The 20,196-nt window shown below is 53.2% G+C and overlaps 2 protein-coding genes across 2 annotated transcripts in view; one reads left to right on the top strand and one right to left on the bottom strand.

Annotated features, from left to right (window-relative positions):
• The window catches only part of LOC102843346 (zinc finger protein 76-like), a 25,221-nt gene extending 13,363 nt beyond the window's left edge, over window positions 1-11,858 (top strand). Inside the window, exons 2-3 of the mRNA XM_006897985.1 lie at window positions 11,211-11,281; window positions 11,808-11,858. Coding sequence (XP_006898047.1) covers window positions 11,211-11,281; window positions 11,808-11,858 — 122 coding nt within the window. The remainder of the gene's footprint in view (window positions 1-11,210; window positions 11,282-11,807) is intronic.
• Window positions 11,859-12,718: 860 nt separating this feature from the next.
• BTBD2 (BTB (POZ) domain containing 2) overlaps window positions 12,719-20,196 on the bottom strand; it is an 8,393-nt gene continuing 915 nt past the window's right edge. Inside the window, exons 2-8 of the mRNA XM_006897930.1 lie at window positions 18,993-19,149; window positions 16,872-16,977; window positions 16,481-16,678; window positions 13,848-14,040; window positions 13,415-13,502; window positions 13,190-13,336; window positions 12,719-12,966 (exon numbers count right to left, since the gene is read on the bottom strand). Coding sequence (XP_006897992.1) covers window positions 12,805-12,966; window positions 13,190-13,336; window positions 13,415-13,502; window positions 13,848-14,040; window positions 16,481-16,678; window positions 16,872-16,977; window positions 18,993-19,149 — 1,051 coding nt within the window. The 3' untranslated portion in view covers window positions 12,719-12,804. The remainder of the gene's footprint in view (window positions 12,967-13,189; window positions 13,337-13,414; window positions 13,503-13,847; window positions 14,041-16,480; window positions 16,679-16,871; window positions 16,978-18,992; window positions 19,150-20,196) is intronic.

Here is a 20,196-nt window from a genome sequence, read left to right as displayed (position 1 = left end):
TCAGAAGAGACTCTGAAAATTGCACTGGAGCACAGAGAAGCCAAAGCACAGGGAATAATTCAAGATACTAAAGAGCTGAACAGAAGATTTAAAAAGGCAGCACAGGATGACAAAGTAAAATATTAATATCACAGTCCATGGTATATTCAACATTCTTCTCCAGGACCACAGCTCAAAGGCATCAACTCTCCTTCTGTCCTCCCTGGTCATTGTCTCTGATGCCTAGCAATCATTGGGTAGGAAAGATACTTTGAACGATAAAATTTTGACAGCACAGAATCAGCTATGAGTTGGTGCTGACTTGGTGACAATGAGCTGGGTTTTTCTTAATCTGTTTTACAGATACTGATCTAGCTAATGCCTCTTTTCCATCCCAATTTCATAGAATCAGGAGTAGTTTGCCTTCACCTGGCAAGCTCAGAAATATACTTACACAGTCAGACCTCAGAGATCATATCAACTTTCCCACGCAACGGTATTGGGACCTTAACTGTGTTTCCCCGCCACTCGACGCCACGTGGGCCCCGCACATGGCTAACTTGTTCTGTGGAAGCAGTCGGTCTCTTCCCAGCCTCTTCTGTTACTGCCCAGAGGGCTCGTGAATGAAGTGGCCATGGTGGCTGCGGTGGAAACCGTGCGTGGGTTCAGCACAAGGACCGACACTCACCAGAGGCAGCTTGACTCCGGGTGCTCAATCCGCCAGGACGAGAAGCAAACAATGACTCCAGATGGACAGTTTTTCCTCGGAGCAGTCAGGCAGCAGCTCGATGGGAGGCGAACTAGATGGAACCACTTCAATCATGGAAAAGGAAGCCGTTTGTCCTTACCAGGACAGACATTTACTTTAGACAGGGATTTGCCTGCCTTGCTACACTGCTTCTGCCGAGACTGCCATCTGGGAACTTTTAGCTGTCAGGGACCACCAGACTGACTCTGACGCATTGTAATCTTGGCTCCTGTAGAACAAAGCCTTGCCTGGTCCTGCCCAGCCAGGCTCTGCTGTGTTTAAGGTCCGTTCTTACAGTCACCACACAAATCCATCTCATTGAGGGTCTTCCTCTCCTTCACTTTTCCAAGAATAATGTTCCATTCCAAGAACTGGTCCCTTCTGAGCCCAAAATATGTGAAGTCTCATGCTCAAAGTATGTCAAGTATGAAGTCCCGTCACCCAACCTACGGAGCAACCTGGTCACACTCTGTCCAAAACAGATGCTCTTCTGGCAGTTCATGGTGTAGTCAATACTCTTCACCAACACAACTCAAATGTCTCTATTCTTTAGTTTTCCTTATTCGTCGTCCAACTTTCACATGCATACAAAGCAACAGGAAATACCATGTCATCTGCACCTCACCTCCTTTCTCATCACTTTCAAGTCCTTGCCAGACAGCACATTTGCCCAATGAAATATGTCTTTTAATTTCTTGACTGTTTCTACCCTAAGTATTGAGGATCCCAGTAAAATGAAATATTTGACAACTTCAATCTTTTCTCCATTTGTCATGTCACTGCCTATCAATTGAGTGGATTTCTGTGTTGTCTATGCTGAATCATAATCCACATTGAGGTCTTTTATTTTCTTTCCTGGATCTTGGCTGAAAGCAGAGAATACCAGAAAAATGTCTGTGTTTCATTGATTATGCAAACGTATTTGACTGTGTGGATCATAACAAACTGTGGCTGACTCTGAGAAGAATGGGAATCCCAGAACATTTAATTGTGCTAATGCGAAACCTATATTTGGACCAAGAGGCAGTAGTCCGCACAGAGCAGGGTAACACTGCATGGTTCAAAATTGGGAAGGGTGTAAGCCAGGGATGCATCCTGTCTCCATACCTTTTCAACATGTATGCAGAGCAGATTTTCCGAGAGGCTGGGCTCTATGAGGAGAATTGTGGCTTCAGGATTGGTGGAAGATCTATTAACAATCTGTGTTATGCAGATGACACAACCCTGCTTGCCGAAACTGAGGAGGACCTCATGCACTTGCTGCGGAGGGTCAAGGACTGCAGCCTTCAGTATGGACTGAGGCTCAGTGTCAAGAAGACAAAGATTCTCACCACTGGATCAATTGGCAGCATCAGGATGGATGACGAAGAGATTGAGATTGTTCACAGCTTCAGTTTGCTCAGCTCCACAGTCAACACTCTTGGCACCAGCAGTCAGGAAATAAAAAAGCGTATCGCGATGGGAAAGTCTGCTGTTAGGGACCTTTCTAGAGTACTCAGGAGCAACAGTGTCTCTCTGGAGACTAAGGTGCGCCTGATACAGGCCATGGTATTTGCAATCGCTTGTTATGCATCAGAGAGTTGGACAATGACTAGGGAGGACAGAAGGAGAGTGGATGCTTTTGAGCTGTGGTGCTGGAGAAGAGTACTGAATGTATCATGGACTGCCAGGAAAACAAACATTCATCTTGGAGAGGATTAAACCAAGCTACTCCTTGGAGGCAAGAATTCTGGGGCTTCGTCTGACATACTTTGGACATGTTGCCAGGAGGGATGGGTCCTTGGAGAGGGACATCATGCTTGGGAGGGTGGAGGGACGGCGCAGGATGGGAAGACCCCCTATGAGATGGATTGATTCGGTGACTGGGGTAATCGGGATGGGTGTGTCAGAGGCAGTGCGGTTGGCGCAGGATAGAGCAGGATTTAGGGCTGTTGTGCATAGGGTCGCTATGAGTCGCAAACGACTCGACGACGGCACATAACAACAACAACAACAAGGTGCTCTAAGTGGTCTTCATTTTCTGACATCAAGGTTGTGTCATCTCCAAAATAAGGATTTCTGACTCCAATCCTGTTCCTATATACTTCTCCACATATCCCTGCTTCTTGAATTATTTGTTCAGCATAGAGATCGAATAGGTATTGAGAAGCAATACAGCCCTGAGGCATACATTTCCTAATTTTAAACCATGCATTGTTCTCGTCTATGCATAGATTTTGTGTGAACATAATTAAATCTTCCAGGTTTTCCATTCTTCGCAGTGTTACCTACTGTTATTGCATAGCAAAAAGAAAAAAAATCCAAGCCAACTGGAAACCAGGCAAATATCTCTGTGGTATTCTCTGTTTTCAGCTAAGATCCATCTGCTATCATAAGAAGTGACATCTCTTGTTCCGAGTCTCAGGCACTCATGATGTGTTGTTCGACCCATTTTGAAATAATTGTGTCAGCAGCTTGAACTGATGTGTGATACTGTTCAGTACTTTCCACACTCTGTTGGATTACTTTGGGGAACGGTAACAACTCCACACCTCTTCCTAGGGTGGCTAGATACCTGTCTTCCAAATTTCTCGGCAGCTCCAGTTCAGGGCTTTATCTGTTGCCTGAAACACCTCTGTTAGTATTTTGTCAATTCCTGAACTCTTATTTTTTTGCCAAGTCCCTCAGAGCAGCTTAGACAACTTCCCATTATTTTGGCTCTTGATCCTGTTATTTCCTGAAATGGTTCGGTGTTGACACGTTATTTTTTGTTCATTTCTTTTGTTTATACTTTGCATTTTCAATTTGTTCCATTCTTTCACGTTAAGTAATGCCTTCCCTTTTGAAGTTTCTAACTCTAGATCTCTGCACATTTCGTAATACTCTGTCTTCTCAAGCAGCCCTTTATCATCTTCTATTCCACTCTAGTTTTGTAATTTCTTTCCACTTTCTCTATGTTGTGTTGTTGAGTAGAGTCAGGTCAGAACCGACCCGTAGCTGGCCCTCCAGCGGGTTTTCAGAGGCAGTCAACCGCGTGGAGGGAGACTGCCCATCCTCCCACAGCTCCTCCATATTCAAGAGAAAACTTCAGTGGCTCTTCTGGCATCTACTTGGACTTCCTTTCTTGTCTTTTTAAACGACCTTGGCTTTCTTCACGTCTGACGCTCTTGCTCTCATTTGGCTTGCCCTAGCATCATGCTATCTTACAAAGGAGTCCCTCAGATCAAGGGACTCGATTTACAGCCAAGAAAATGCAGAAACAGGTATAAATCCATGAGGTTCACTGGTCCCACCATGTCCCCAGGCCTTCGAAAAACATAATTAGGGCATCAACTGTTGTTAAGTGCCGTCGCGTCGGAGGCAACTCACAGTGACGCAATGAACGAAAGACCTGAATACTTGAATAACTTTAATCGTTTCTCCAAATTCAAAAGGTTTTTGGAGGCAAGCTATTTCGGAAATGGATGCCACTCCTGCTTCCAAGCTTGTTTTAATCGGGAAGCTCCACCAAACACTGTCCACCATGGGTGACCATTATCACATTTGTCACGTCAGTGTCACAGTGTTCAGCATCACAGCAACCACGAGTTACCTCAGTACAGCAACGCACAGACCAGTGCTACACCACCTAGAAGAATGTTAGACAAAAAACAATTTAAACCAGGACTGAGGGTCACAGATTAAAATCCCCCACCTTGGGCTTGGTAGCATCACTTCCTGTCCACTAGGCCAACAGAGCTTTCTCACTGTTGTTATTGTTGTTAAGTTCCCTGAACACTTGCATAACTTTCATCGGTGTCAACTAGGTGGCACTATTTTGCAGGGTTGGGGCAAAGCTCTCCAGGAAGCTGCATATGCTTCAAGCCAAAGTCCAGCAGAACTTTCTCATACAGCCAAGATTCCAGGAATGAAGACGAGGAAATGGGAATGTCACCTCTATTATCCCTACATGTTGTTCATTGCCGTCAAGCACGACTCATAATGACCCTATGAACAAAAGACCTGAAGCCTTTTTCCAACTACTGTCATTTCTCAAAGTTCATAGAGTTTCCAGGGGCATGTTGTTTAGGAAGTGGATGTTGTTTTATGTGCCATCGAGTGGCTTGCGACTCGTAGCGACCCTATGTATAACAACCGAAAACCCTTCTCTATCCTGTGCCAATCTCACTATCTCCGACACACCTATCCCACCCTATTATTCCCCGGTGATGGAATCAATCCATTTAATTGAGGGTCTTCGTTTCCTGTGCTGTCCCTCCACCCTCCCAAGCATGACGGCCCTCTTCAAGGACTGGTCCCTCCTTGCAACATGTCCAAAGTACGTCAGACGGAGCTTCAGAATCCTGGCCTCCAAGGAGCAGCCCGGCTTCACCCTCTCCAGGACAAACTTGTTTTCCTAGCAGTCCGTGGTATATTCAATACTCTTCTCCAGCACCACAGCTCAAAGGCATCACTCTCCTTCTATCAACCCTAGTCATTTTCCAGCTCTCTGAAGCATAGCAAGTAATGGCAAAGACCATGGCCTGTATCAGGCACACCTTAGTCTCTAGACTGACATCGTTGCTCCTCAGTACCTTGGAGAGTTCTCTGACAGGAGACTTTCCCAATGCAATTCATCTTTTAATTTCCAGCTGCTGGTACCAAGGTGTTGACTGTAGAGGTAAGCCAACTGAAGTTGTCAACAATCTCAGTCTCTTCATCATCTATCATGATGCTGCCAATTGGCCCAGTAGTGAAAATCTTTGTTTTCTTGATTTTGAGCGTCAGTCCATGTTGAAGACTGCAGTCCTTGACCTTCTGCAGCAAGCACTTCAGGTCCTCCTCAGTTTCAGCAAGCAGGGTTGTGTCATCTGTATAATGCAGATTGTTGATGAGTTTTGCTCCAATCCTGATGCAACATTTCTCCTCATAGAGCCCAGCCTCCCGGATAATCTGTTCTGCATATAGATTTAAAAGATATGGAGACAGGACACATCCTTGACACACACCCTTCCTAATTTTGAACCATGCAGTGTTTCCTTGCTCTGTTCTGATGACTACCTCCTGCGTAAGCACAACCAAGTGTTCTGGGATTCCCATACTTCTCAAAGTCAGCCAGAGTTTGTTGTAATCCACGCAAATGCCTTTTGGGTTTTTTTCTACTTTATCTTTAATCTGCTCTTCTCTGTAAAATACTTGTCTGTCAAATAATGTTCTAAATCTGAGCAATCTAATTAAGACAGACTAGGAAGATTTGGCCATCCACTTCTGAAATAGCAGGCCTTTGAAAACCCTACGTACAACTGAGGAAGTGGATGATACTCAAATATTTTTGCTTCCTGTTCCTGCAACGTTCTGTGTTCTGGAGGTCTCGAAGTCTGAGTTCAATGTGAGAAAGAGACACAAGACTGATACTACTTCACAATGTTAAGAACGTCACGTGGGGCCACTCATGCATCTAAATTAACAGGTGAAGGAGGGAATTACGGTATTGCCTGGTGCGGTTGACCCTGATTACCAATCAGACTGGTATTGCATAATCCAGGTGAAGAAGAGTGTGTCTGGAGTACAGGAGACCAGTTAGGCTGTTAGTACTGGGCTGCCCTGTGACTAATGCCCATGGAAAACTGCTGTCAGTATTGGGGGCTGAGTCAGAACCACCCCAGGAGTGGATATGCCTGCCATTCTCGTTGTCTCTGGTACACTCAAGCCCACTGTTACTGGCACTGGGTCAATTCAGATCAGTAAGGGTTTTCCTCTCTTTTGCTGACCATCCACTTTTCCAAGCATGATGTCCTTCTCCAGGGACAGGTCCCTTCTAACACGGCCAACATTGGTGAGATGAGGCTTCACCACCTTTGCCTCCCAGGAGCACGCGGGCTACAGTGTCTCCAAGACATACCTGTTCTCTTGGCAGTCCTCTTCCCCAATACCACAACTCAAAGGCACTGATTCTTCTTGTCATCCTCGGTCATGTCCAACTTTTACATGTATAATAAGTAACTGAAAATACCACAGATGAATCTGACGCATCTTAGTATTTAAACTGACATCCTCGTTCCTTGACACTTTAGAGAGGTCCTGACAGCAGAATTACCCAGCGCCTTTCGTTTTCTTGACTGTTGGTGCCAAGGTGTCGACTGTGGGTCCAAGTAAGAAGGAATTGTTGACTTCAATCTTCTTTTTACCATTATGTTCTGAAATCACTATTAGTGACCTAGACATTTCAGAAGTGAACGTCTGGGTCACCCCATGAGGCAAAGCACTATACTCAGTGGAGGTGTTTGCAGCGTGCAAAGGGAATACAGAACAAGTGATGGAAGAAGAGAATTCTAAATATCAGTTATGACCACGTGAACCATTGCAGAAACAAAGACTATGTTTATTATGGGCATTTTTCTTGTATGTGCGCATGTTTTCCTTTTACATAAAATATAACAGGGTGGGCATGTCTCTGATTGTATGTTAGTTCTACCATGTTAAGTATGATAATTTTTTTCCATTTAGAGATCATGTATGGTTTAAGGTATATACCGGTCTAAAACTGACAAAAATTACGACTTGTTGGACACCACAGACTCATAGCCACCTCATACACAATGGAACAACACCCTGCCTTATCCTGCAATATTAATGATATCGTTAGAGAATTTCCACATTCTATTGAATAAATTTTTTGTCCAAGTAGCTGTTTTCAGATACCTTGTCGTATAGAGACAGGTGATCTGGTTTTGCTCTGTTTTGCTTGTGTTGTTTTGCACCACTATCATTGATGTGCCAACAATTCCTGAAGTCTTTTTCTTGCCAATGCTTTCAGTGAGGCCAGGACTGTTCCCTCCCTTGGCTCTTGATCTTACGCAATTTCTTAAGTGGTTTCATGGCTGCTAGATCTTCTCAGTACAGTGACTCAATGCATTCCTTCCATCTTCCAATGATTCCCGCATTATTCAGTATTTTTCCCATCAAATCCTCCGTTATTCTATGTCAAGGCTTACATTTTTTCCTCCATACTTTCAGACGCTCTTCGTTTTGGTTTTCAACTTTAGGTTTTAGTAACTGATGAACTGTGATGGTTAGTATCTCTCATCAACTTCGTGATTCTCCGTATTATGTAACTACCCTGCGTGTTGTGAATGCTGCTGCGGAGGAAGGGTTCGAGGAGGCTCCGTGATGATTCCAGCCTGATTTGGTGATGGGAGGTCTCCTCAGCGATGTGGCCCGCACTGGACATGTGAGTAGCCCCTCAGGCAGAGTGAGAGGGCTTTACGCGCGATACATGACTCATCACCTCAGACGTGAACCAGGCGTCTGCGGGCCTTGTCTGTTTTGGGTCTGTCAGCTTCTGAAGCCAGCAGTCTTTGGCTCCATCTGCAGGCTATGGGTTCATTACCTTTCTCAGATGCCTCTCACCTGAGGTATGACTCACAGAGCTGGGACTGACCCGTCTCTTGACAGACAGACGTAGTCCTCCCAAGCAAGTCACAGCCTACGAAAGCCAACAGCAAGTCAGCTGTCAGTTTTGACTTGATGGCCATGTCTTTCAGTTGTTGCTGTTACGTGCCATCGACTGTGACTCGTTCCACCATTATGGACAGGTTTACTTTGTCCTAACCTGGGCTATCATCACAATGTCCCACATGCTTGTTATGTGCCATCAAGTCGCCTGGGAACCACAGCGTCCCTGTGTACAGCAGCTCTGAAGCCTGCCCTGTCCTGAGCCAGTCTCATTAATTCCGACACTCCTATCACCATTGCCCCACTCACTGTATCCAACCATCTCATCCCGGGTCTTCCTCTCCTGCGCTGTCCCTCCACCCTTCCAAGCATGATGTCCTCCTCCTGGCGACGTGCCCAAAGTACATGAGATGGAGCTTCAAAATTCTAGCCTCCAGGGAGAAACCTGGGTTCACCCTCTCCAAGACAGACCTATTTATTTTCTTGGTGGCCCACAGTGTGTTCAAGACTATTGTTTCAGTCACTGTGCCAATTCATTTCATTAGTCTTCCTCTGATCCTCTATCTTTTCCGGATGAGATCTTTTCCCAAGAACTGGGCCCTCCTGACAACATGCTCAGAGTGTGAGGCGGTTTCACCATCTTTGACCCTAAGAAACGACCGGCTGCATTTCCTCCGAGGTGGGTGTTTGCTCTTCTGGCTGTCGAAATTCTGCCTACTTCGCCAACAGCAAACTTCAAAGATTCTTCTTTGGTCATTCTCAGTCACTGTCCAACTCTCAGACGTTTTCAAAGCAATGCTTCCGCAGACAGGCATGAGTGGAGAAGGCAGATCTTGGTCTTTGAATGGACACCGTTGCTCTTCGGCACGTTGGAGAGGTCCTGGCCGACTCTCCTGGCGCAACAGGACTGCTGGTTTCCTGACTACTACTCTGAATGCTGACTGTAGACCCAAGTCCAAGGCGGCACTGAAAACTTTCAATTTTTCTCTAGAATTAAAAAAAAACATAATGTTGCCTACTGATCCAGTGGTAATGGTTTTTGTTTTCTTCACATTGAGAGAAAATTCATGTTAAAGGCTGTGGTCTTTGGTCTTCTGTGGCCAGTGCTTCAAGCCTTCATTTCTGGAAGCAGGGTCATGTCATTTGCGTCAAGAAGGTGGCTGAGTGTCCTCTCAGTCCTGGTGCCAGGTTCTTCTTCATATGGTCCAACTGTTTGTCTGTTCAGGACACAGACTGAACAGGTATGGAGAATGGATACAACCTGACCCCCGCCTTTTCTGATGCTGAGCTCTTGTTCTATTCAGACAACTGCTTCTCGGTATTACGTACGGGCTTCACACGAGCACAATTAAATGCTCTGAGATTCTCATTCTTCTCAGTGTTATGTGCTGTCGAATCACCTGTAACTCACAGCGACTCCGTGTACAACAGCCCTGAAGCCTGCTCTATCCTGTGTCAACCTTACTGTCTCTTGACACACCTACCCTCATTACCCAGTCACTGACTCAATCCATCTCATCCAGGGTCTTCCTCTCTCTCTCTGTCCCTCTCCAAGGACTGGTCCCTCCTTGCAACATGCCCAAAGTATGTGAGACAAAGCCTCAGAATCCTTGCCTCCAAGTAGCAGCCTGGTTTCACCCTCCCTAGGATGAACCTGTTTGTTCTCCTAGCAGTCAATGGTATATTCACGGACATAGTATATTCTTCTCCAGCACCACAGCTCAATGGCATCAATTCTCTATTATCCCTAGTCATTGTCCAGCTTTCTGACACATAGCAAGTAATTGCAAAGACTATGGCCTGGATCAGGCGCACCTTAGTCTCCAAACTGAGGTCGTTGCTCTTCAGTATGCTGGAGAGGTCCTGACAGCAGATTTTCCCAGTGCAATTTGTCTTTTCATTTCCTGGCTGCTGGTACTAAAAGTGTTGATTGTGGAGCCCAAAACTAAACCCATTAACAATCTCAATCTCTTCACTAGGATCCACACAGTCAAATATCTTCACATAGTCAATAAAAACAGGTAAATCTACCCTCATTCCATGGCCTTTTCTGAATCTAACTTGAATTTCTGGCAGTTTTCTGTTGATGGACTGTTCTAGTCGGTGCTGAATAATCTTCAGATTTTATTTCTATGCTATTTGTATAGTAATGTTATTGTTTGAAGATTTCCACATTTCATTGGATTTTTTTTAGTACTGAAGAGCAACGACGTCACGCTGGAGACTAAGGTGCACCTGATCTGGGCTATATTCTTCGCAATTATGTGCTATGCATCAGAGAGTTGGACAGTGAATAGGGTTGATAGAAAGAGGATTGATGCCTTTGAGCTGTGGTGCTGGAGAAGAGTGTTGAATATACCATGGACTGCTAGGAGAACAAACAGGTTTGTCCTGGAGAGGGTGAAGCCAGAGTGTTCCCTGGCGTCAAGGATTCTGAAGCTTTGTCTGACCTATTTTGGGCATGTTGCAAGGAGGGACTGGTCCTTGGAGAGGGACATCATGTTTGGCAGAGTGGAGGGGCGGTGAAGGAGAGGAAGACCTTTGATGAGATGGAACGATTCTGTGACTGGAGCGGTGGGAATAACTGCATTTGAGCTGGCTAAGTTGGCACAGGATAGAACAGCTTTTAGAACTCTCGTACATAGGGTCGCTATGAGTCGCAAGTGACTCGATGGCACGTAACAACAACATGGGAACAAATACCACTCTCTTCTAGTCAGTTGACCAGATAGTGTTTTTCCAATTTTCCCCCTGAAATTTCTTGGTACAGGCGAGTACTGCATGTTGGTGTCAAACGGGATTTCATCAACCCCTGTGGTCTTGTTTCTTCAGATGCCTTCAGTGCAGCTTCAAGGTCTCCGTCCTTCACCACTGGTCCTCGATGTGTTTGTGCACGCACACAAACTCCACTGCTTTTACTCGAGAAGCCAGCCTCGGTCGGTGAGGGGCTCTGGCCCAGGCAGCCGGGCAGGGGTCACGTTTAAACAGTTGTGACTCTGGAGTGGCATCCACACGAGTCTTGCAGGCACGTGAGTCTCTGCCTGCTCTCCTGGATGTCCCCAACCTGCAGCTCGAAAGCACACAGGTTTATGCTACTATACTCCCGCAGTCCGGAGGCTGTCCCGGGGCTCAGAGGGAAAAGTGGGGTGTTGCCTGGTTCTCCAGAGGTTCCAGACATCTCCAGCCTGTTCCAGCTGCTCGAGGCTCTTCATCCCTTGGCCCCTTCCTGAGTCTTTTTTTAAAATTATTATTAAATTTTATTCGTTTTAATGAACATTTACAGAGATTTTGGGTTCTCATTCATTCATTGTTGCATTCTTGAGTCTTCTAAGTCAGCAAAGAATCCCTTCCCGTGTTCCTGACTCTGTCTCCCCATCCCTGCTGACCCGCCTGTGCTCCTCCGATGAGTGACCCAGGATCACTTCTGGACTCAAGGCCCTTCACATCACCCGTCTAACAGGCGCTTTTACCACGTCTGGCACCACGTGTCCAAGACTGGAACCAGGCGTCCTCCCGTCCGCACTCCAGGTGCTTCTGGCTGTGCTGCCCCTGCCTCCGTCACCTAGCCCACGTGCCTGAGCTGGAGGGGCTCTGTCCCATCTCTCTTCCTGGGCTTTCTCTCACTCTCCAGGAGACACCCTGAGCGCTCTTTCTGACCCTGCTGCAGTATCAGGTGTCCACAAGACAGAGTGACTCCTCCTACAGCCCGTACAACTGACCCATCCACCTTGGGAGCTCGGCTGTGCAGAGGCCACACGCGGTCTCTGGCCCGGCAAGGTTCTTGTCACCCTGCAGCCTACAGTCTGTACTCTGGTGGCTTTACAGACCCCTCATATTAGTCCTGATTCCAGGGCTTCTCTTAGGGGGCAAGGGAGTAGAACAGAATCACGACGGAGGCATGCGTCCAGGGCCCCTGACTGGAAGCAGCACACACTGTACTTTTCTTTTCTTTATTTAAAAAAAAAACCAACAAAAACCACTGGGACTCAGCATGAGGGGAGCCCACTGGGAGGAGCACACAGGGTGGGGCATGACGACAGGGTGCGTACGTGGGGCATGGGTACAGTACTTACGGCGGGTACACCCTCTGACCCATCAGGCCAGCAGGGTCTCACCCAGGCTGCCTCTCGGGGCCTCGCCCAGGCTGCCTCTCGGGGCTGGACCGAGGCTGCATGTAGGGCGCGCAGACAGACAGAATGATCCCCCAGGAAGGAGGGTCTGGCCAGGCCCACCCAGGGTGAGCGTGAAGGGAACCAGGAAGTTCTTGGCCTCGTGAGAAGGGATGGGGTGGGGCCCAGCCGCCATGGAGTCCCAGCTTCCTGGGGCAGAGTGCTTGGGGTGAAGCTGGCCTCAGGGGTACATGGCCAGGTGGGCCTGGCAGGCCCTGGGAATGGACAAGAACACAGGAAAACACAACCATTTCGAACCAAACACACGAGCCCCACAACGTACCAGGAAACGGAACCCAGAATGCATTGCAATGTGCATTGAAAGTAAAACACAGGACCCTCCCCCGTGCACCTGCGGTCGGCGCCTCGTGGATGCAGACTCGAGGGCCGAGGTGCTGGGCAGGGTCCGGCAGGTGCAGGCTCCCGGGCGGAGCCCCCTCCCCACTCTGAGGGAAGGCTGTGTGCCCGGGCGGGGCCTGCAGCAGGCCTTGGTCACTAGGTGTAGAAGATGACCTCAGGGATCTGGCCGTCCTCCACGGATGTACCGTTGTTGTTGCCCGCGGCGTAGCAGAAGGTGAAGCAGGTCTTGGCGCCCGTTGTGGGTGACTCATGGGTCACTTTGCGCAGGCCTTTGGTACCGTAGTGCGAATCGGGGCCCTGTGGGAGGGGGAGGAATTAGGGACCTCAGAGCCACATCCACCGGAGGGCAAGATTGGGCCCAGGGGCTGGAGGACCCGGATGAAGATTTGGAGGCTGGTGGTGGGCAGTAGGGTCTGTGAGGGAGAGGGGCATAGGGCAGGGGAACTGGGCGCAGGGGGCAGGAGCAGGGCTATGGGCAGGGCTGGCGCCGGGGGCAGGAGGAGGGACAGGGCTGCGGCACCTTGAGTGTGGCGCAGGCCGTGTAGTTGACATTGGGCAGCACTTCCACAGGCTCCTTGAACATGACGCGGAAGGTGCTGGCAGAGCCGTCACAGCTGAAACCCGTGTCATTCTGCCCCAGGACAGTGTTGCTGTCGGTGTGGATGATCTGTGTGGGGACAAGGCCTCAGTGGACGCTGCCCCCACAGCTCGTGCCCTGGGACCAGCCCCCAACCCCGCCACGTACCTGGATGTTCACTTGGTAGTCAGTCGGCCCGTGGATTGACCCGTAGAGGCCGAACCCCACCACAAAGATGCGCTTGTTCACCGAGAACCTGGGGGACGAGGGTGTCAGAGTCAGCACATCCTCCCCGAAGCGCTCCAAGTGTGAGGGGTGCTCCGCTCCTGGCGTGCGTCACAAATGACCGGCGGGACCACGGATTTGGGCCCTGGTCACGGTCTACAGCCTGCACAGCCCTCACTCGGCCTCCCCACATCTGAAGCTGCTCCTGCCGCGGACACGCCATCGACGCCTAGGACCCACCACGTTCACTCCTCCGACACCCGTACCCCAGACACTGCACCCTTCTCTCTCACACGCCCCAGAGCCCCACGCCTGCTCCTCCCGGCTGCGCTCCGGCTGCCAGCTCCTGCACCCTGTCTCCTCCTCCGCGACCCACCTGACACGGTCGCTGGTCCCACTGTAGCCCCAGCGGCTCTCCACCTGCTGGAAGCGGTTGATGCTGCACTCCTTCCCACGCAGGCAGCAGCGCGGCCGGTCGATGAAGTCGACCCGCGGCTTGGGGTTGACGGTGAAGTGCAGGAAGAGGCTGACCACCTCGCGGTCCATAAGGATGCCAGACTGTGCGGGGCCTGCGGGCAGAGGACGTGCTGGGGGCGGCCACCAGAGCCACGGCGCCACCAGGTCCTCACGGCATCCAGAGTCCCGCCTCTGTGGACACCAGGCCCCTCCACCTCACCACTGCATCCACTCTGACTTCCTCTGGGTGAGGTTCTCTACCCACCCACCCACAATTCCAAGGCCCCTGGGCCACCCTTGAGTTCTGGTGCACAGGCCAGCTATGGGGACTCCTCCGCCCAGTCAGTGGGTACACACACTGGCCGCTTCCCCTTCAGTCTATGATGCCCTCGCCACAGTGCCAGGCAACCAGCAGAAGGACCCAGAAACACTGTACCACAGCATGGGGCTGCCTGGGGTTAATGCAAAGCCACACAGGCACCGAAGGGGGACCCACTGCAGCAGCTGGCCCAGGAGGCCACAGACACGGTCACCTATCCATGTCCCCCGTCACTAGGTGGGCCCCACACGCTGAGGGAGGACCCTCCTGCCGGCCAGCCCCCGGCAGCACTTAAGTCTCGCAGTAGCTCAGATGCACAATGCCCGGTGACAATGCCACACGGGACACCGCCTGGCTGGCCCGACCTCCCACATCTCCAGGCCCGTCCACTGAGGCCCCACGCAGGAAAAGACGCAAGACACGGGGCACGCGCATTTATTGTTCCGATGTGGTCTCGATCGGCCCACGGCACCCAGGCCTGTGAGAACAGGAGTCGCAGGCAAACACAGAGGTGAGGTGGACACAGATGGGACACGGACGCCCGCAGAGCCAGCAGGCTAAGAGAGAACACAGTCCAGAGAGAGGCGCACGCAGGCAGGCGCTGCCACGAGCGTCGCAACTTCCTCTGTCCTCACATCTTCCCAGGTGGCCCAGGGACACTCCTGCCAACAGAGGGGGAGCAGGCGAGGCCAGGTGGTGACTCCATCCACCTGCCGGCCATCTGCGTGGACGAGCAGGGACAGTGACCCACTCCTCGAGGGTGTCACGGCCAGAACTGGCCAGGATGAGACCCGAACTAAACAAATCGCACACACATCTGCACAAGCACGTGCTCATTCTCAGACATAAACGCGCATCCTGCACGTGGACGCACACGTGTCCACGCGCACACACACATCATCCAGCTGCAGTGGGATGGTCCCACCCATGACCGTGAAGCCAGCTGAGAGGCAGATAGAAGGCCAGGTGAGCGGAGGAGGGAGGTATTTCCAGTCTGACCCGAGTGTGGGGCATCTGTTGGAAGGACAGTAAGGGTAGAGGGCTCCGAGGTTTGGGCCACTGGTCGCGACCAGTGGGCTGTTCTTGGGGGCAATTCCAAAGAAAAATGGCAGATGAGCAACAGGGTAGGGGGCTTCTGGGAGCTGGACAAGATCAGAAGAGGCAGGGGTGAGAAAACTGAAGAAGATTCCAGAAAGATCAATGGTGGGTGGGGTGACAGGGAGGCCAGCAGGTAAACGGGTGCCGGGCAGCCGCAGGCTGAGCAAAGCAGTCCTCCAGCGGACAGCTGAGCAACTGAGACTCCAGGGGGTACGTGGAGGGTGGGCGGGCGTGATGGGAGGATGGGGGTGACGCAGGTAGGAAGGCCAGTGACGTTCACAGAACTGTGTCGCTTCTGCCCTCAGCTGGCCCCGCGATCACTGGGCACAGTACATCTGTGGATGTCAGGACCTGAGTGGGTGCTACTGGCCTGGGGCAAGGGGAAGCCAGGAACAGGGCACAGGACGCCCCGTCAAGAAGGATCCAGCTCACGTGGGCAGCACTGCAGCACGACCGGGCACCCTGGGCCTCAGGTGCAGAAGGTACAGACACAGCTGCTCACGAGCTGTCCAGGGCTGCAGACACCAGAGAGCTAACAGAGCCAGGCAGAAGCCTCCCCGACACCCCTACAGAGTCCAGCCCCCGAAGGCCCAACGCCCCGACAGCTTCACACCGGGTGGGCAGAAGGACAGACCAGAAAACAGAGCATATGCGGTGGAGGGTGGAGCCCGGTGGCCTGGCCGAGGCCTCATCAACAGTGGTCTGGTTTTTACAAGGGGTCAAGGTGCACGGGGCTCACGTTAGCCAGGTGACCTGCGGTGCTGAGGCCAGCTCACCACGTGGGGGAGGAGGGGAAGAAGTGTGGCCGGCGCTGCACTGGCCGGACCTCCCCACGTCTGCCCCCTGACGAGTCCCTGTGACTTTCTACTGATGCCCGGGGGGCACACGGGGAGAACGGGGGGGGGGGGGGGGGAGGGGGGGGGGGGGGGGGGGGGGGGGCGCAATGCGGAGGGGCATGCGGGGGGGCACGAAGAGGACACGCGGGGGGACATGAGGAGGACATGTGGGGGACACGCGGAGAGCACGCGGTCAGCAGCGCTGACTCTCACGTGAGTACTGTCCACTGCACGTTCTCATAAGGGCTGCCTCCCCGCGGGATCACTGGGGGTCAACAGGGTCAGAGGGCACAGCGGTACCTGCGGCGAACTCCTCGATGGTCATCAGCGGGAAGCGGATGAGGCCCAGGGCCGCACCCAGGACCTTGCGCTTGTTCTCGGGCGTCACCGGCAGCTGCTGGCGCTGGCACTCGGCCTCTGACCAGCGCACGACGGCATTGAACAGGCGGACCTCGCGGATGCCCAGTGTGTCGCGCTCCAGGACGGCCACCAGGGTGTCTGTGGGACAGGGCGGTCAGTGCAGGACAGTGTGGAAGTGTCTTGACTTAAAAACCTTCCTGGACCCGCGGCCAGCGCTCCCTGCAGCACCCCGGGCCTGCAGGACGGCGCTGTCCGAACGGCCAGGGCACGCTGAGAACCCACGCGCTCGGCCCAGCCCCCACCCGTGCCCGAGCTCGTCCCGGCCCCTCACCCAGGTCGATGTCGGTGAAGCCCTCGGCGGTGATGGCGTCAGCAGTGTTCTTGTCGATGTTCTCCAGGCACAGGCTGGCCAGCTGCGGCTCATCGAACAGTCGAGCCTGCAGAGGGCAGAAGGGTCAGCAGAAGGCCTGTGGTGGCACAGACCCCGGCGTGTGGACAAGGCAGGCTGGGGACAGGGGTGGCGCACAGAGGGCACAGGCTGCAGGCACTGCATCCCCGGGGCAGGGGACTTAGGGCCGAGGTCCCCCTGTGGGTGAGCAGGGACAACGGCGGACACCCCGGGTGGACCTGACCCACCAGGACCCTCAGGAAGCTTCCAGAGGTGGAAGCTTGCTAGTAGAACCCAAACCCTGGACCCGTTGTCCCTGGACCTGTTGTCCCTGCACCTGTTGTCTGAGGCCCTGTTGTCCGAGGCCCCGTTGTTCCTGGTCCCGATGAGGACACAGGGGCCAGGGCCTCCCGCCGTGAAGGATTGTTTGTGGTCCCGGCAAACATGTTCCAACACACAGGTGTCCACATACCCAGCAAGTCTTGGGCAGCGGCCGGGCCCAGGAAGGGACACTGCCTGTTCCCAGCAGGGACTCCACGCCCACCCCACGTTGCAGACATCCCCGAATCAGGCCTCAGTACCCTGCTCCCCAGCCCAGATGGGTCCCCCATGCCAGTTCCCTTCCCAGAGTGCAACGCTCAGCCTGGGGGCTACTAACACCCCAGGATGACTGGTCCAGATGGACAGCACACAGACCCCGTAAGTGTGTGCCCCCGACCCACACACCTGTCCAGGGGTGATGGGGAACCAGGCCAGCCACAGCCAAGCAGCCTCAGTCCCTCGAGCTGGGGTCAAGCCAAGCCCCGCCCCACAAGCACCTGTGCCCCTGGTCCAGGGGCAGGTGAGGGACAGACGCCGGACAGAGCCCTGACGACAGAGAGGGCAGGGTACTGATGCCCCTACCACGTGGATAAGCCTGACATGGTGCCCGCTTAGAGCCTGGCCTGGACTACCCGTGTCCACTCCCACGTCTGTGGAATGTCCACAGGGTCTGCAGGAGGGGAGGGAGGGCCTCTTTGGGGGACACGAGAAAGTTCTGGAACTAAATGGTAGCAGTTTACAACTTCAGGACCTGCTGCTAAACAGCTCGCGGAAGCCGTTCAAACGGCAGGTTCCGTGGTGGCCGCACAGTGCTGCTCGGGTTTTGTCCTATTAACTAGGAGCTCCGGGGCCCAGCGGGTAAGGAGCTGTGTTTCCAACTCAAAGGCAAGCTGCTGGAACCCACCAGCGGCTCTGCGCAAGAATGATGGGCGGTCTCCTCCCACGCAATTTAGTCTCTGAAAACCCTGGAGGGTCAGCTGAGTCAGTTCCAAGCCCACGACAACAAAAGAGACATTAAAAATAAACTAGACAGAATCACCCGGCACAGCACACTCTGCGATGCCCCCACCGGGGCTGGGGAGCCAGAGAGGGGTCCACCCAAGCCTTGAAGTCCTACCCTGAAAGATGGGGCCCTCGTACACCCCAAAATCTCAGATGTGAGCTCGCTTCTGAAGCAGCCTGGCAACACATGGGGGAGGGACTATGAGAGCACAGCAGGACAACGGTCACTGTGGCAAGACCACGGCTCCCCCAGGGCGAGGCCAGCACAACTGAGTCCCAGGGGGCTGAGCGCTGGGCAAGGCCGGTGGGGTCCTCACTGGGGCCCAAAACTATAGAAAGATGCCCAGAAACTCAGAAACACGGAGAAGAACACAGAGGCAGCCCCAGGGTCCCTGCTCCAGCGCCACACAGCCGGCCCGTCCTCCGCGCCTGTGCGTACCCCGCACCCCGGGGACCTGCTCCTCACAGCTGCTCTCCTCTGCACTGTTGCGTCTTTACCACAGGACGTCACCAAGGCTGGGGTCTGGGGGTCCCCGTAGGTCACAGCAGCCGGAGTCTGGGAGGGGGGTCCCGGTAGGTCACCAAGGCCGGGATATGGGGTCCCGAGTGGGGGGCTCTGCTCTATTCTGCTGCGTCTTTACCACAGGCCATCACAGTGGCCGGGGCCGGGGGTCCCGGCGGTGGGGCTCACCCTGCCCCATGCCTGCCCCGTGCGCCCGCCCCGTGTGCCCACTGCCACACCTGCGTGAGGAGCATGAAGGCATTGTCCGCCCGCAGGTTCTTCTTCAGGAACTCCACGCAGTGGGCCTCGAGCGCGGGCACGGCGTACTTCTTGGCGGTGTAGAGGGTGGTCATGACCGTCTCGGGGCCGATCTGCACCTCGTCTGAGTAGAGGAACCTGCGGGGGCAGCGCAGTGACACGGCCACTCAGCATGTGCTGCTCCTGACGGTAACCACGGGGACCCAGCGGTGACGCGGCCACGGCTGAGACCCGACAGCATGAGCCGGGCAGTCAGGTGAGGCCTCAGGGCACTGCAGATGCACCCCAAGCCCACTCAGCTCCCCTGCCCACGACCTGTGTCCTCCCCTCGGACCAAGGGCCAGGCAGGCCCTGTGCACAGTGCACACCCGCGGGCGGGCTCGCTGGACAAGAGTGCACTCTGCCCTTCCACCAACCGAACACTCAATGTGGGGACAGGACAAAAGAATGGCAGGAACAGTCGGACACATGGAGATACCAAACGCCGCACTGCAGGGGCACCTGGCCAGTGTCACCACTGCGACACCAACCAGCGCTTCCTTGGAAAGCTCAATGCGGAGTCCCCACGGGACCACGGGACCAGGCAGCCTGCACGCCTGGGCCTGGGCTGGAGACACAGACGCCAGGGCAGCAACCATCACTGTGGCCGTGGCTGTTCACAGCACCACCTGGTAGATGCACCGACATGTAGCAAGGTCACCCCACATAAGGTCCATCCACCCCACGTGTGTGAGCACCATCCCAGCAAGGTCCGCCCATATGGTGTGACCATGACAGAACATGGCCTGTCCTCATCATGTGACCACCCATGCAGTGGTCAGCCACTAACAGAACCGTTGAGGTAGGTGGGGGTGGGCGACAGTGCTTCAGGACGCTGAGTCTCTGAAGAGAAACTTGGGGCTCACTAATGGTGGTGAGCGGAGAACACAAACACAGAGAATGTCACTGAACGGCACACACAGTTATTAAAACGTCAAAGGTTTCAGTACCTGTATGTTTATGACCATTAAAAACCGCACGCCCTTGACAAGAGCAGACACAGCAAGCGGGACAATGGCTGGCAGGGCTGGGAGTGACTGCTGACCAACGCGAGGTCTCCCTGGGGGTGAGGTCTCCCTGGGGGTGAGGTCTCCCTGAGGGTGAGGTCTCCCTGGGGGTGAGGTCTCCCTGGGGGTGAGGTCTCCC

Source organism: Elephantulus edwardii, unplaced genomic scaffold, assembly GCF_000299155.1.
Source record: "Elephantulus edwardii isolate Elephantulus edwardi_28Jun2011 unplaced genomic scaffold, EleEdw1.0 scaffold00217, whole genome shotgun sequence".
In the NCBI taxonomy this organism is placed as follows: domain Eukaryota; kingdom Metazoa; phylum Chordata; class Mammalia; order Macroscelidea; family Macroscelididae; genus Elephantulus; species Elephantulus edwardii.
Note: the sequence above shows the minus strand (reverse complement) of the source record. Positions and strands in the feature narration are given on the sequence as shown.